The sequence below is a fragment of the Marmota monax genome, unplaced genomic scaffold (genome assembly GCF_021218885.2).
Source record: "Marmota monax isolate L192 unplaced genomic scaffold, Marmota_monax_Labrador192_F-V1.1 WCK01_AAM20220418_F8-fsc00055, whole genome shotgun sequence".
NCBI lineage: Eukaryota > Metazoa > Chordata > Mammalia > Rodentia > Sciuridae > Marmota > Marmota monax.
Genome location: NW_026695205.1, coordinates 346,290 through 358,926, shown reverse-complemented (window position 1 = coordinate 358,926; position 12,637 = coordinate 346,290). Strand labels below are relative to the sequence as shown.

At 47.8% G+C, this 12,637-nt stretch overlaps 1 protein-coding gene across 1 annotated transcript in view; it reads left to right on the top strand.

Annotated features, from left to right (window-relative positions):
• Positions 1 to 12,637, top strand: part of Lhx4 (LIM homeobox 4) — a 37,437-nt gene that overhangs the window by 4,941 nt on the left and 19,859 nt on the right. Inside the window, exon 2 of the mRNA XM_046430266.2 lies at positions 11,127 to 11,298. Within this exon, the coding sequence (XP_046286222.1) occupies positions 11,127 to 11,298 (172 nt within the window). The remainder of the gene's footprint in view (positions 1 to 11,126; positions 11,299 to 12,637) is intronic.

Sequence of the window (12,637 nt, the reverse complement as noted above, 5' to 3'; positions counted from 1 at the left end):
CGGCGAAGCGGGCAAGGGAGGAACTGCCTGCGTACTCCCTGCGCTCGCAATTTGGCATTTCTGCGCCTAGGTCCTTTTCCTCTCTCCAGTCTGCGCGTTACGCGGGTTCCTTTTCTGGGCTTATTCTCGCCAGTAGCCCTGAGGCTCGGCTGATCTGGGATTGGCCAAACCGAGACCTGCTTTCTGACCTTTAGAGCAGTGGCAGAGACACATTTCCGCGAGGAGCCGCGCCACAGGCGCGAGCGCGCCCAGTACGCCCCGCAAGAGAAAGCCGGGTTGAAACCTCTCTCGCTCCCTTTGCGCTTTTCGCGCCAAGCGTTTGGAAAGACGAAAGTAAACCTGGTCGCCCACAGCTCGAGCCTTTCCGTGACTTCTTAACCCTTGGAAAGTGATGCTCCCAGTTCGGGAGCCTGGACTCCTCCTAGTCGGCAGACTATCCGCGCGGCCCAGTGAGCGGTCCGGTTCCGTGCGCCTCTCAGCAGTCCGTTTAGCGGACCTTGACCAGCACTGGAAACGCGACGGGCTCAAGAGAGACTCTACCCAGGCAGCCGATGATGTAAATTAAATTCCACCAGTGGTGACCCTGTGCGCCCGGCAGGCGAGCCGGCGCAGGCGGTGGGTTGCACCCTGTATGTTGGAGCCGCCGGCGGCCTAAAACCCGGCGCGGGCTTCTCTCCGTGTCACCAGGGGTTGTTTTTTTCCCAAAATGGGACATTTTTTTTTTTTTCCTTTTTCTTTTGGACAACAGGACGAATTGGTCTAAGAGACGGAAAGGTGGAAATGAAGAAGAAAGGGTAAAATCATGAAGAAGAAAAGCTGGGGCAGGATAAAAGTGGTGGAGGCAGAAAGTTAAAGGAAGGACGTCGGAAGCTAGGCGTGCCTCCCTCTTGACCTGCCCAAACCAGAGCGGGCTAAACCAAGAATGTAGTCTGAATGCTGCGGGGATTAGGGCAATGGGAGCCCCCAGGACGCCTTGGAGACCGCCTACCTGACTGCAAATACCAGGGTAAATTTTAAAAATCGAGTCCTGCTACAGGTGAGGCGGAGGTGGGGGGAGGCAGGGAACCGACAAAGCAATTTCCTCCCATGGAGTGGACAAAAACACCCGCCACTGGGAGGCTTGTATTTTGAACAGCGACCTGATGACCCCGCTGACCAGGTGTAGACAGCCTCAAGTCCTAAATATTTGCATTGTCCTAACTTCCCATTTGCCTGGGATTTTAGCGCCCTTTCACTCTGTGTTACAGTCAATTAGTGATTACTTAGCACCCGCATTAGCAGGCGACCCAGAGAGAGCCCGGTGATGCAGAGGGGACGTGGGGCAAGGAGAGGGAGGTTGCCCTTGCAGTCCTGCAGGAATGGAAAATTATTTAACAGGGATTAACCTTTTTTCCCCATCCATTTTTTTTTTATTTTTTTTTTTAATCTCGTTGAGCTTCTTGTTTTGGGCAGGGATGGTGGATATCTGGTGGATTTCTCTGGCTAGGAAATTTGTGCCCTTCCCTAGTTGAGGAGTTGTGGATGGGGGAGGGTGGGTGAATTTGGATGAAGGAACCTTGTGCCATTTATTTCAATTAGCGAGATTTATCAGGAATAGAACTGCCAGGCTTTGGAGGGAATAGACTTGGAACCAGTTTAGCTGATGAGAGGAGGAAAGAAGTAATATTGCCCACTCTGTGCAACTCAAGGCTGGAGAGAGACTGAAGCAGCATTTCACTGTGGCAACACCAGATTCATTACTGTATACACTGCTGGGTTTGGAGAATTGGATCTGGTGGGGGTTTTACTTCTGTAGTGATTTCTGCCTTTTCTGCCTTCCTGGAATGAGAGTTAACAATGACTATGGTACAGGTGGGAGCAAACGGGGTCTACTGCTTTTAGTAAAATGCCAACCTGGCTTGGTGGCTTGAAAGGCTTCCTTTTTTCCTTCCTGCTTTGCTCCTTCCCTTCTCTCCATCCTTTCCTCTCCCTTCCTTCCTTTTGGGAAGGAACATGGGATTGAGCAGGAGTCACAGCACCTTTCTTTGGAGGTCACACATCCAGCAGGCTGCAGGATGGTGAGACCCGTCACTCACCCTGTGTGGAGGAGCTGTGGGAGGGAAGTGTGTGGCAGGTGTGGGACAGTACCCACCCGCCAACTGGGCTCCTATTGTTTGCGGAAGGAAAAAAAATCAAATACAAATATGTGCTGCTGTGAGGTTTGCCCTATATTCAGTCTTCAGTTTTATAGGAGCCCTGATCAAAATGGAGTACAAACCAACCATTTTGAGGCTCTGTTGTTGGGGATAGGTGGACAGGTTAATTGGCGAAATTGAAATTGATTCTCCCTTAGAAAATGTACTTTGGGTTAACTGTATTAGTGGCCAACTGGATAATCTTCCTGGGAGCCCAGTCCTGATGCCTGCTGTTATTTTGGTGCGTTTCTTTTCTCAGGTCTCCCCACCCCCTGCACTGGCTTTAGTCACAGATGTTTTACTGCGGTACCTCACCCCCAAATGCCTTTAAAGTATAATTTGCTTTAATTATAATGTTAGGGGGTTAAGGGATTGGTTCTGGGAATAGCTTAATAGAGATAAAACTTGCAGCCAAATTAATTGAAAGTTTCTTCTTATGAGGGAGAGGCTGCCAAACACATGGGCTATTGCTACTGAATGAGACATCAGAAAACTACATCGTGGAGATTTAGCAATGATTAAATGTGAAGATGGAGTGGAGACAGAGATGTGCCCACAGTATTTCCATACACTCCCATGTATTCGCTTAGTATGATTTTTCTGTTTTATTTGCAATTACTGAGAATATTTGATATCCTGCTGAAGGATACTAATTCTATGGCATTCTATCATCTGGAAAATAATCCTGTCCCTCAAAGTACATATTGACATTGTGTATTTCTGTTGCCACCAGACACCTTCTATTAAAACATTCTACAAATTACAGTCTTGAAATGGTAGCATTGAAGGGATCTCCATCACATTTTTGAATTGGCTCTTTTATTGAAGAGGTTACTCTTTTTGAACTAAGCACAAGAACAAAGGAGATTTTCAAAGGGGCCCCAGTCGAGCAAGTAAGACAAATAGGATCTATTGTGGGACAGATTCTTGGAGGGAAACAGAGAAAAATGACAACCCAGGTATGGTCATTTCCAGGTGTGAAGCAGGACTTTCTTCTAGATGCTAGTCATTTGTCAAGACAAATTAAAAATAAAAGACCCTAGAAATTAGACAAGATGTATGTATATTGATGCTTATTAAGCATGTAAGTGGATATAATTATGAGAGAGAATATGATTGACCTTAAATGTAATACCAATTTTTAAAATTAGGATTTTCAAATATTTTTAAAAATTAGGATTTTCAAACATTTCCTGCTCTCTTTGCTTAATGCTGTCTGTGGTCACCATCACAAAATACCATAAAGTTCAATTGAACGTTTTCTCCTTAAGTTTTTAAGTATTAATATTTGATTTTTATATGTAAGCAGTGTTGTTTATTTTTTCGAGATTATGAAAATCACTTAAGGGAGATTTTAGAAGACATTTTGAAAAATTATTTTATGATCTCTTCAAAACACCCAAGTTTAGAATAACTGCAAAAAGTTTTTTAAAAAGGAAACCACAAAATGAACTAGAAACCACTAAAAATGAACTGTCCTTAATGACAAAGAGCCAAGAAAGTCATCTAGTCAGGTTTTGTCATGGGTAAAACCAAGTCTTGGATCTCAGGCTGTCCCTCTGTGTAAGCAGTGCACAGATGAGCCAGTCACAGCAGGTGATTCAAAAGGAAAGTTGTGACCAGAAAACAGGATTTTATTGTCAGGGGTGATGTCCTCTTTGTGTTGGAAAGCTTTACTTTTGAAATATTTATCTAGTGATGGAACTTTAATTTTAATTTAACTGTACCTCCATGCTGATTCTTGGACATACAGAACTCAGGGGTGAGTTTCGGCAGGTGTGCTATGACTTGACCTGTCCTGGGGTCTTGGGCCATTGATCCACTGTAGGGCTAGTCATTCACAGCCTGAATCAATGAGTCCCCACTGAGAGTATTTCCCAAACCTGCTTTTTAAAACCAGCCTCCCTGAGGGGCTTTCCTCCTGAGGGGCTGAGGCCACCCAGCAGCTAGGTCTGCCTGCTGTTTTCTCCTCCTTACATGGGAGGAAGGAGTCCAAAATTCCAAGGAAAGCATTTGCACAGTATTTCAGTTGTACATGTGTTTCCTTAAAGCCCCATCTGGCTTCTCCTACAGTTAGTGGTCAGTAAAGAAATGTAAATAAACAAAATGAAGTGTTTTGGCCAAGTGTTAATTAAGACAAGCTCAAAACCCACTAACTCCTGGAGCGAAGTCACCTGCAAAAGGATTTGGGGCAAAACTCCCAGAGAGAGACAGCTCTGGTGAGCACTCATGGAAATCCTGGTCTTCAGTCAGCCCCAGAAACTGCCCGAGAGAAAGAAAGTTTCTTTCCCCTATTCTTCCCCATACGGAGTGCCCTTGGGGAGGCCCCTTATCCTCATAACTTTCACCTGTGGACAATGCCCACTTCACGGGACACTGGGAAGAGTGAATGAGATGTGAAGGTACTTGACAGTAAAGTGATGGTGATCCTAAGGTATTCGGACCAGAGTCACGAGGGATTCCCATTTTGCAGATAGAGGGGACTGGAGCCCTCCTGTGTGTCCTGGGAAGATGGACCAGCCTAGAAACAGGGGAAGTAACCGTGGGATCTGCCAACAGAGAACCCTGAAGCTCGCTGGGAGTTCCCAGCTCCCTTTCTTGAAAGCAGCTTTGAAAATCTTGTCCCCCGAGCATTAGGCTGTCAAGTTAAATTACAAAATAAATTTAAAAAATAAAATTAAATTAAAAAAGAAAAGAAAGCAACAAAGAAAAAGGAACTCTTTCTTTAAAAGACAGTTAAGAAGCCATGCCTCAAAGGACTCCAAGTCCTGGTGGTACGTCAAGGTTCAAATTTTACAAGATATTGTTCCAGAGTCAAATAAACATTATTCCTATCAGTACAAAATAACCTGGTTTTTTAAAAATAGTAAACTAATGCACCAGCATCACGAGTCCAGTGGAAATATCTGAAACCAGGATTCGTTTTCCCAGGGAGGTACACACTTTTAAATACATTTTGGAAACCGGGGTCAGGTATGTTGATTCTGGCTGGAGGCTCCTTAGTGGAATTCTTTTTTCCTTCACCCTGTTGATCTTCGGTGATCAAGGAGATAGAAAATGCCACTTTTTTAAAAAATTTAAAATCGATCAAATAAACACAGACCCTCTGTGAAATGTTTCATGGTGGCTCCTGGTTCCTCAAGACCAGTTTCTTGGAAATGAAGAAACGTGAGCAGGGAATAAAAATGCACAGTTCTTATTAGATGGCACCGGGGGGTGGGGGGGTGGGAGCAATCTGGTCTGCCGCAGACCACATCAGACCTCTTGATCTCTTCCGTGTCCCAGCTTTCTAAAACTTCTACTGGAGGAACTTGGGGACTTAAAAACAGAACCCATTTGAGTGCAACCTACTGCAGTACTTCAGGTACTCTGAGGGCTCTGTGTGGGTTTATGGGCTTCCCCATGAAGAAGTAGATTACGGCTACCGTCAAAGGTCTGGACCATTTCTTATCAAATAAGAATTAGTTACTTTTCCTTTGAACATTTAGATGTCTCCAGGAAAAATGCTAGAAGCCTCAAGTGTTCATTTGAACCCATTTCCCTCTTACCTAGATGCATGACAGCAACAGTGAGTGACATCAGGCAGTCCATGACCTCAGCGTCTGTTTTCAACACTTAAGGGTGTGGAGGGGACCAATGTCTGGCAAATTTGCCCTCAATGTGTAGAGAACTCTGTCAGATTTCTTTATCCTCAAGAGAACACACCTTTGCAATGTTGCATTATCTGCTGTTCATCCACTTGGGTGATGTTAATTAGAAAGGGAGTACACCTGGATATTTTAGATTTAAGAGGATAGAGGAGTTTCCAGGGTTTTGGTGGGGCAGGGGGAGGATAAAAGCTGCATTTTGGTACTGGGAGTTGAACTCAGGGGTGCTTTACTCTGAGCTACATCCCCAGCCCTTTTCATTTTTTAATTTTGAGACAAGGTCTCGCCAAGTTGCTAAAGGTCTTGCTAAGTTGCTGAGGCTGAGAAGGGAGCTAGCCACTGATTTGGCCAATGCTCTTGTGGAGTTGGGTGTGTCACACTCATTAGTCTATGTGATCACAACACAGCAATAACTGACCCGTGCCACTGTCCTCATTTTATAGATAAGAAAACCAAGGCTCAAGGAGATTCAGTAATTGGTCCAAGATCACGTTCAGGGTAGAATTAGGGTCTAAATTAAGGTCTGATTCCAACCTATAACAAGTTAACAGATGTAAAGATTTGAAAGTCCAAACCCTGCACAGAACTGAAAACTTAGAAACTCATCCAGTATCTTCGACCCTCTCTAAAGCATATTTGAGGGGTGTTTCCACTCCCACTGGCTTCCTATTTCTGTCACTCCCTGCCCTCCCCACTACTTCAGAACTGGACAGCTCCTGCACTCCCGATGGCTTCCTTTCCTTAGGGCTTGACTTCAGAAGAATTGGCTTTTTGTCAGAGTGACAGTAGGAGTATGGAGGTGTGTGTGTGTGTGTGTGTGTGTGTGTGTGGCGTGTGTGTATGCTTGAGCATGTGTGTCTTTGAGCATTTATGAATAGGTGTGTGTGTGTGTGTGTGTGTGTGTGTGTAGGAGTGTGTAATGTGTGTGCCTTTATGGCTGGTGGCCCATCTTTCCTTGGCCACTCTACACAGAGCAGCTTTGAGTCTATCTCTCTGCCTCTCTTTCTCCTCTAAAATGACAGGGTCAAGCCAGGTAAAGCTTGTGTACATATGAGTGCATGTGTCTCCTGGTGTATCTTTATTTGTGACTCCATGTTACAAATACATAGACTGAGTCTATGTATTTCTGTGTGTATATATAAGTTTGTGTGGGAATATATATATATATATATATATATATATATATATATATATATATATCCATGCATTGAATGTGTGTGTGTGAGGGTGTCTGAGGGAGACACAGATTCTCTCTCTGTGGGCTTAGGTCTGTGCCTGGAACCATGTCACTCTGCAGGACACAGCAGGGCACAGGACTGTGGTGGGAGGCCCTGCTGATGAGGAGTGGTACTGGATTGAGTGGTTCTGCATCTCCATCCACTCCTGGGCTGTTCCAGGAGCTTGCTATCTTTTCATGCCTGGAGACCCAGCAGAGAATATCACCACAGAACACTCGTGCAGTTAAGATAAAAACTTTCATTTTAAATGAAAGGACCCCTCTTATTGGGAACTGGGTTCATAGAGCAAGATCCGTCATTAGTGACTTCAAGGATCTGGTTAAAAATCAGTTTTTGTTTGTTTGTTTTGTATCAGGGATTGAACCCAGGGGTGCTTAACCACTGAGCCATATTCCCAGCCATATATATATATATATATATATATATATATATATATATATATATATATACACTTATTATTTTTTTTAATTTTTATTTTTTATTTTGAGATAGGGTCTTGCTAAGGTGGTTAGAGCTGGGATACTGAGGCTGGCTTTGAACTATAGTGTGAAATGGTTGAGCTTACTGGGGATTTGGCAGTCCTCTTGCCTTTGGAAATTTTGGTTATAACTTCATTTCTGATAGGAAACCTATTTGGCCTCTGTCCTATTCAGGCTCTTTGGATTATAAAGTGATGAGAATAATGATGTGTGGTAGACCCCCCCCCCCAAATGTTTATGTTGTCGCTCTTGAAAATTTTCTAGAGATGCACCTTTCTTAGAAATCATGTGGGGGCCACGCGACTGAACTGTGTGGCCTGCGTTCATAGGTCTTTACCCCCTCACAGGTAGGAAGGGGGCTGAGCTTGCCAGGTGCCACTAACAAGCTGGCACTGGGAGCTGGTGGAAGGGACTCAGGGATGGGGTTCCTGCTTCCAGCCCTCCCCTGGGCACTGGAGGACGTGCCATGATACCTGTGTATTCTGCACAGATAACTAAATGTGTGCCTCAAACATTTCCATCTCCCACAAGTTAGTGGCTCATGTCCTTGTCACTATACATGGAGGGGTTCCAAGATGCCTCTCTGCCTCCTCCATTTCCCCTCTGTAAAGTGTCAGGGTCAAACCAGGTGAGGTGATGGTTCAGGACCCTTGGGTGCAGGGAGGGGGCTTAGTCCACCTCAGGGGAAACACCAGCTCTGTCTGTTCACATCTGGTTCCCTGGCTGTGGGACCTTGGGCACACTGCCTGACCTCTACAGGCTGCTCCTTATCTGTGAGATAGGGACGGCCGTGCCTTCTCACTGAATTGTGTGGATCAGCGAGTTAACAGACATTCAAGCCCTGGCATAGCTCACAGCAGGCTCTTGGTGCCCAGCTTCCTGTTATTTTATATATATATATATATATATATATATATATATTTAGTTTTCAATGGATCTTTATTTTTATATGGTGCTGAGAATCGAACCCAGTGCCTCACACATGCTAGGCGAGCGCTCTACCACTGAGCGCTCTACCACAGCCCCAGCCCCAGCTTCCCCGTTATTACTGTGTATTGTGGAAGCTCTTTCTAAATTATCTTAAAACAAACAAACAATCATCTCTCAACCAATCAACCGTGGAATACAGTGGGAAAGGTTTTTATTTTTTAAGTCAAAGTCACCCTTAGTGTATGTCTTACCTTTGTGCCAACCCCCAGGGCCCACTTTGGTCCCAAGGCCCACTTTGGTTGCATGAGGACCCCTAGTTTGGGCAGCCCACCGTGACCTGGCAGAAACGTGGCTCCAAGCTGAGAGGACTGTCTGTCTGCTTTAGTGTTGGGGTCTGGGAGTCAACGCTGGCCCCAGGTCTTCTCTCTGGCACCCTCAGCGTGGTTAAGTCTCCGGCACAAACTTGCTGGAGATGAATTCTGTGGGCATACCCCTCGTCTCCTGCTCTGTGTGGCTGGAGGAGAGAGCCGAGCCTTCCTCCAAGGCCCCTACATGGCAACCCCAGGCAGGACTTGTGGCCTGACTGGTCCAGGAGCCAGGGAGGTTCTGGGGCCCCGACTGCCTCCTGCCTCCGCTGCCCAGGGCCCCCAGAGTTCCCTGGTTCTCAGAGTGTTAGTGGAGCACCCTGTGAAGACGTCCGCCTCCAGAATCTAGTTTGCCTGCGTGGATTTTCACGGGTTCCTTCCTGGATGCTTCACAAAAGGCCCCTGAGCACAGTGGGCAGCACCACCTCCTTCTCACAGTGGGAGCTGGAGCCCACGAGCTCAATAATGTGTCCAAGGTGAAGGCGTAGAGGAGGATTTGCCCACCTGGGTGGCCTGGCTCCGCAGTCCATGGTCTTAACCGGGGTCCTTCCTGTCCCCTCTTATCACATGGACATTCTTGTAGCCACTGTGTGCTTGGCACTTCGTCGGGCACATGGGACCTTCTGGACAAGTACTTGTGAATCCAACAGTTTCTTTCTCAAGGAGGAAACCCTTTGAAATGGAAAATTCCCACAGGACTGGGACAGTTGGCAGTGTCCACGCCTGCATGCGACTCCCCAGCGTGGCTCCTGGTTCTTGGCCTGAGCAGGGGGGGAAGGCAAGTCACTGGCTTGTGGGTCTGACTTTTATGCAGATGCTCCTTGTGCTGACGCCATCTGGGAGCAGGTGGGACTGGACTCAACTGGCTCCAAGGCCAGCCCTTGCGCACGTAGGGCTATCGATAGCATTTAGTGTCCCAATAGCCCATTTTAAATACAAGTGTCTTAACGTGAGAAAGCCTTCTCTCTCTATAGGTTTTCACGTGTTAAAGTTTTTCTCCCAGTGTTTTGAGAATTCCCTAATTCACTGACATTTTAAGAGTTAATTTCAACCATGAACACGATATGAATGGACAAACACGTGTGATTCCTGTGAGATTTGGTTTTAGGAACTTGGGGACATTGTGGAGTGTCTCTGAGGTATTGAGCAACGGTGTCACCTTGGTCCACTTTGGCCCCAAGGATTCCACCAGTTGTTACTCAGAGGTCAACATTCACGGGGATACCCTTGCATGCCAGGCGCCTGCTTCTGGTGAGGAGGACACAGGGCTCCTGCCTCTTCAGGATCCCGCTTTTAGTGAGAAGACTGCATGCAGACAGACATTAGCAGAGTGCTGTCTATAGCAGGTGGAAAGCCCCAGATTGGGGACCTCAGAGGCACTAGGTCACAAGGATGCTATAGGTACCTTCCCCTTTGGAGGGGGTTACAGGGGAATGGTTAGAGGCACTAGCATTATTTGTTTACCCAACCATGGAAGCTTGACCATTTTGTAGATTTTGAAATATTTGATGACTCAAAATATATCAACTCTCTGAGCAATCCCCTAATAAAGATGGGATGTCCGAGCCACAGACCTTGGATAGGAAGCCAGACGGGAACGGGGGTAGGCAGAGGCTAGGGTTCAGTTGCAGATAACAGATTCCACTTTCACGGTTTAAGTGGAAAGTGATTCATTACCAGGTCTTAGGTGGCTTTCAACTCAGCAGAGACAGCTCTAGACCAAGGTTCCAGGAACAGCCCCCAGGCCCCCAGGATTTCAGTGCCTTTGCCATGATCGATCAGGACTTTTCAACCATAGCAACTCATCACCTCTGCTATGGTCCACACCAGTACAAGGGGAGCCTGCCCTGCAGCTGTCCCCTGAGTTAGAACTCAGAATCAGAGCTGCAGGGAGATCTGGAAAATCAGTGTGTAACTCCCCTGTCGCGGTGCAGGAAGGCATTCAGGAGGGATACTGTCGGAGCCAATCCACGGTACCTGTTGCAATTCATGCAAACACTGAGGTTCCCTCTCCAGGAGCACCTCAGGCCTGGCCTTATTCTCTGCCCTGTGCGGCCCCCACCCCCATATAACTTGCTTCTCAGGCCAGAGGCCTCTCCTGCAGCCCATGGCAAGCTGGGACTCACTGGGGCTGAGGTTCTCAGCACAGCTTGAGCCCACGGAGAACATGTGGCAGCCTTGAGGGTCTGGGTCATGTCGCTCCTACACAGACAGGGTGGGAAGGCGTCCCCAGGGCCTGGGCTGGTCCCAGGTCTAGGTGAAGGCTCACGCTGCCTCTCCCTTCTCTCCACAGAGATCCCCCAGTGCGCTGGCTGCAACCAGCCCATCCTGGACAAGTTCATCCTGAAGGTCCTGGACAGACACTGGCACAGCTCCTGCCTCAAGTGTGCAGACTGCCAGATGCAGCTGGCCGACCGGTGCTTCTCCAGAGCGGGCAGCGTCTACTGCAAGGAGGACTTCTTCAAGTACGTGGGGACCCTGGCAGCCCCTTCCCTCGCCTGGCCCTGCCCGCCCCCATGCAGCGAGGGGGATGTCTGCAGTGGTGGTGGGGGGCAGAGGGCCCCCCTGGCTGGGGTGGGTGAATCCTGCTGGTGAGAGGATACCCCTCATTGGGGTCCCCCTTCTGATCACCAGCCAGGCCTTGCCCGAGCTGGCAGGAGTGGGGGCCAGCTTCGGGGTCAGGGGAGGAGGGCTAACAGAGGATTTCTGCAAATCCGTAAGGAGTCCCTCTTTCTGTCCTGGTGAACTGGGGCCCCAGGGCACTTGGCTGTATCATTGCAGACTTTCAGAGGGTGCTTTAGTTCTGCCCATTCCTGGAGGAGCCTCTGTGGTGGTCCCCAGGCTGTTTCAAGGGCCCCAGAGGCTTGGAATAATCTCCCTGGTGGGCGTCAAGCCCGGCCCCATCAGCATTGCCAGTGTAGATGGAAACATGATGAAGAGGCACTCTCCTGTGACAGTGAAGAGCCTGAACCCAGTTATTAGTTATTAGTTGTGCATTCTTGGGCAATTACTTACCTTCTCTGGTTCCTCCTTTTTTCTATCTATAAAACAGCTGCTAATAATAGTTCCTACCTCATAAGGTTGTTATTAGCTTCAAATAGGTCAACATGTGTAAAGTTCTTAGGCAAGTGACTGTCACCTGAGGGGTGGCTTTTTGTTGTTGTTCTTAGTTATACATGACAGTAGAACATATTTTGACCTGTGGGGCACATGGAGTGTAGCTTCCCACTCCTGCGGTGGTGCGTGATGTGGAGTGACACTGGTCGTGTTTTCATATATGACATAGGAGATTGATGTCCTACTCATTCTGCTGTCTTTCCTACTCCCGTTCCCCCTTCCTCCCTCCATTCCCTCTGTTCACCTGGTGACCTCCCAGTGGTGGCTTTTAAGACGGTCTTGGGTCTTTCATTCTTGGGTTGGGTCCATCCAAAAAATTCTGGCTGAGCTTTGGGTTTGGGGTGAGGAAGCCTCCTGGAATTGGTTTTAGTGCCACTTAGATCGGGACTTCTCTCCTAGTATCTATTAGTCACCAGGGACCATGTGTCACAGCAAAGCCAAGAACAAGGGTTGGAGGGGGTGACACCAGTCAGTGACACTGAGCCCTGGGTGACTCAGAGGAGTGAAGTGGGGCGGTGGGGGAGGCTGCCCAAGGCCTGAAACATTCAAAGCAAAGGTCCAGCCCCCGGAGCTGGTGCTCACCCTCTTGAGACGGGAGGAGCAGGGAAGAGGAGCAGGAGAAACGACAGCCCCCGGCCCAGCACACAGGGTCCCCTGGGTCCTCCCCGAGATTAGACCACAAGGAGT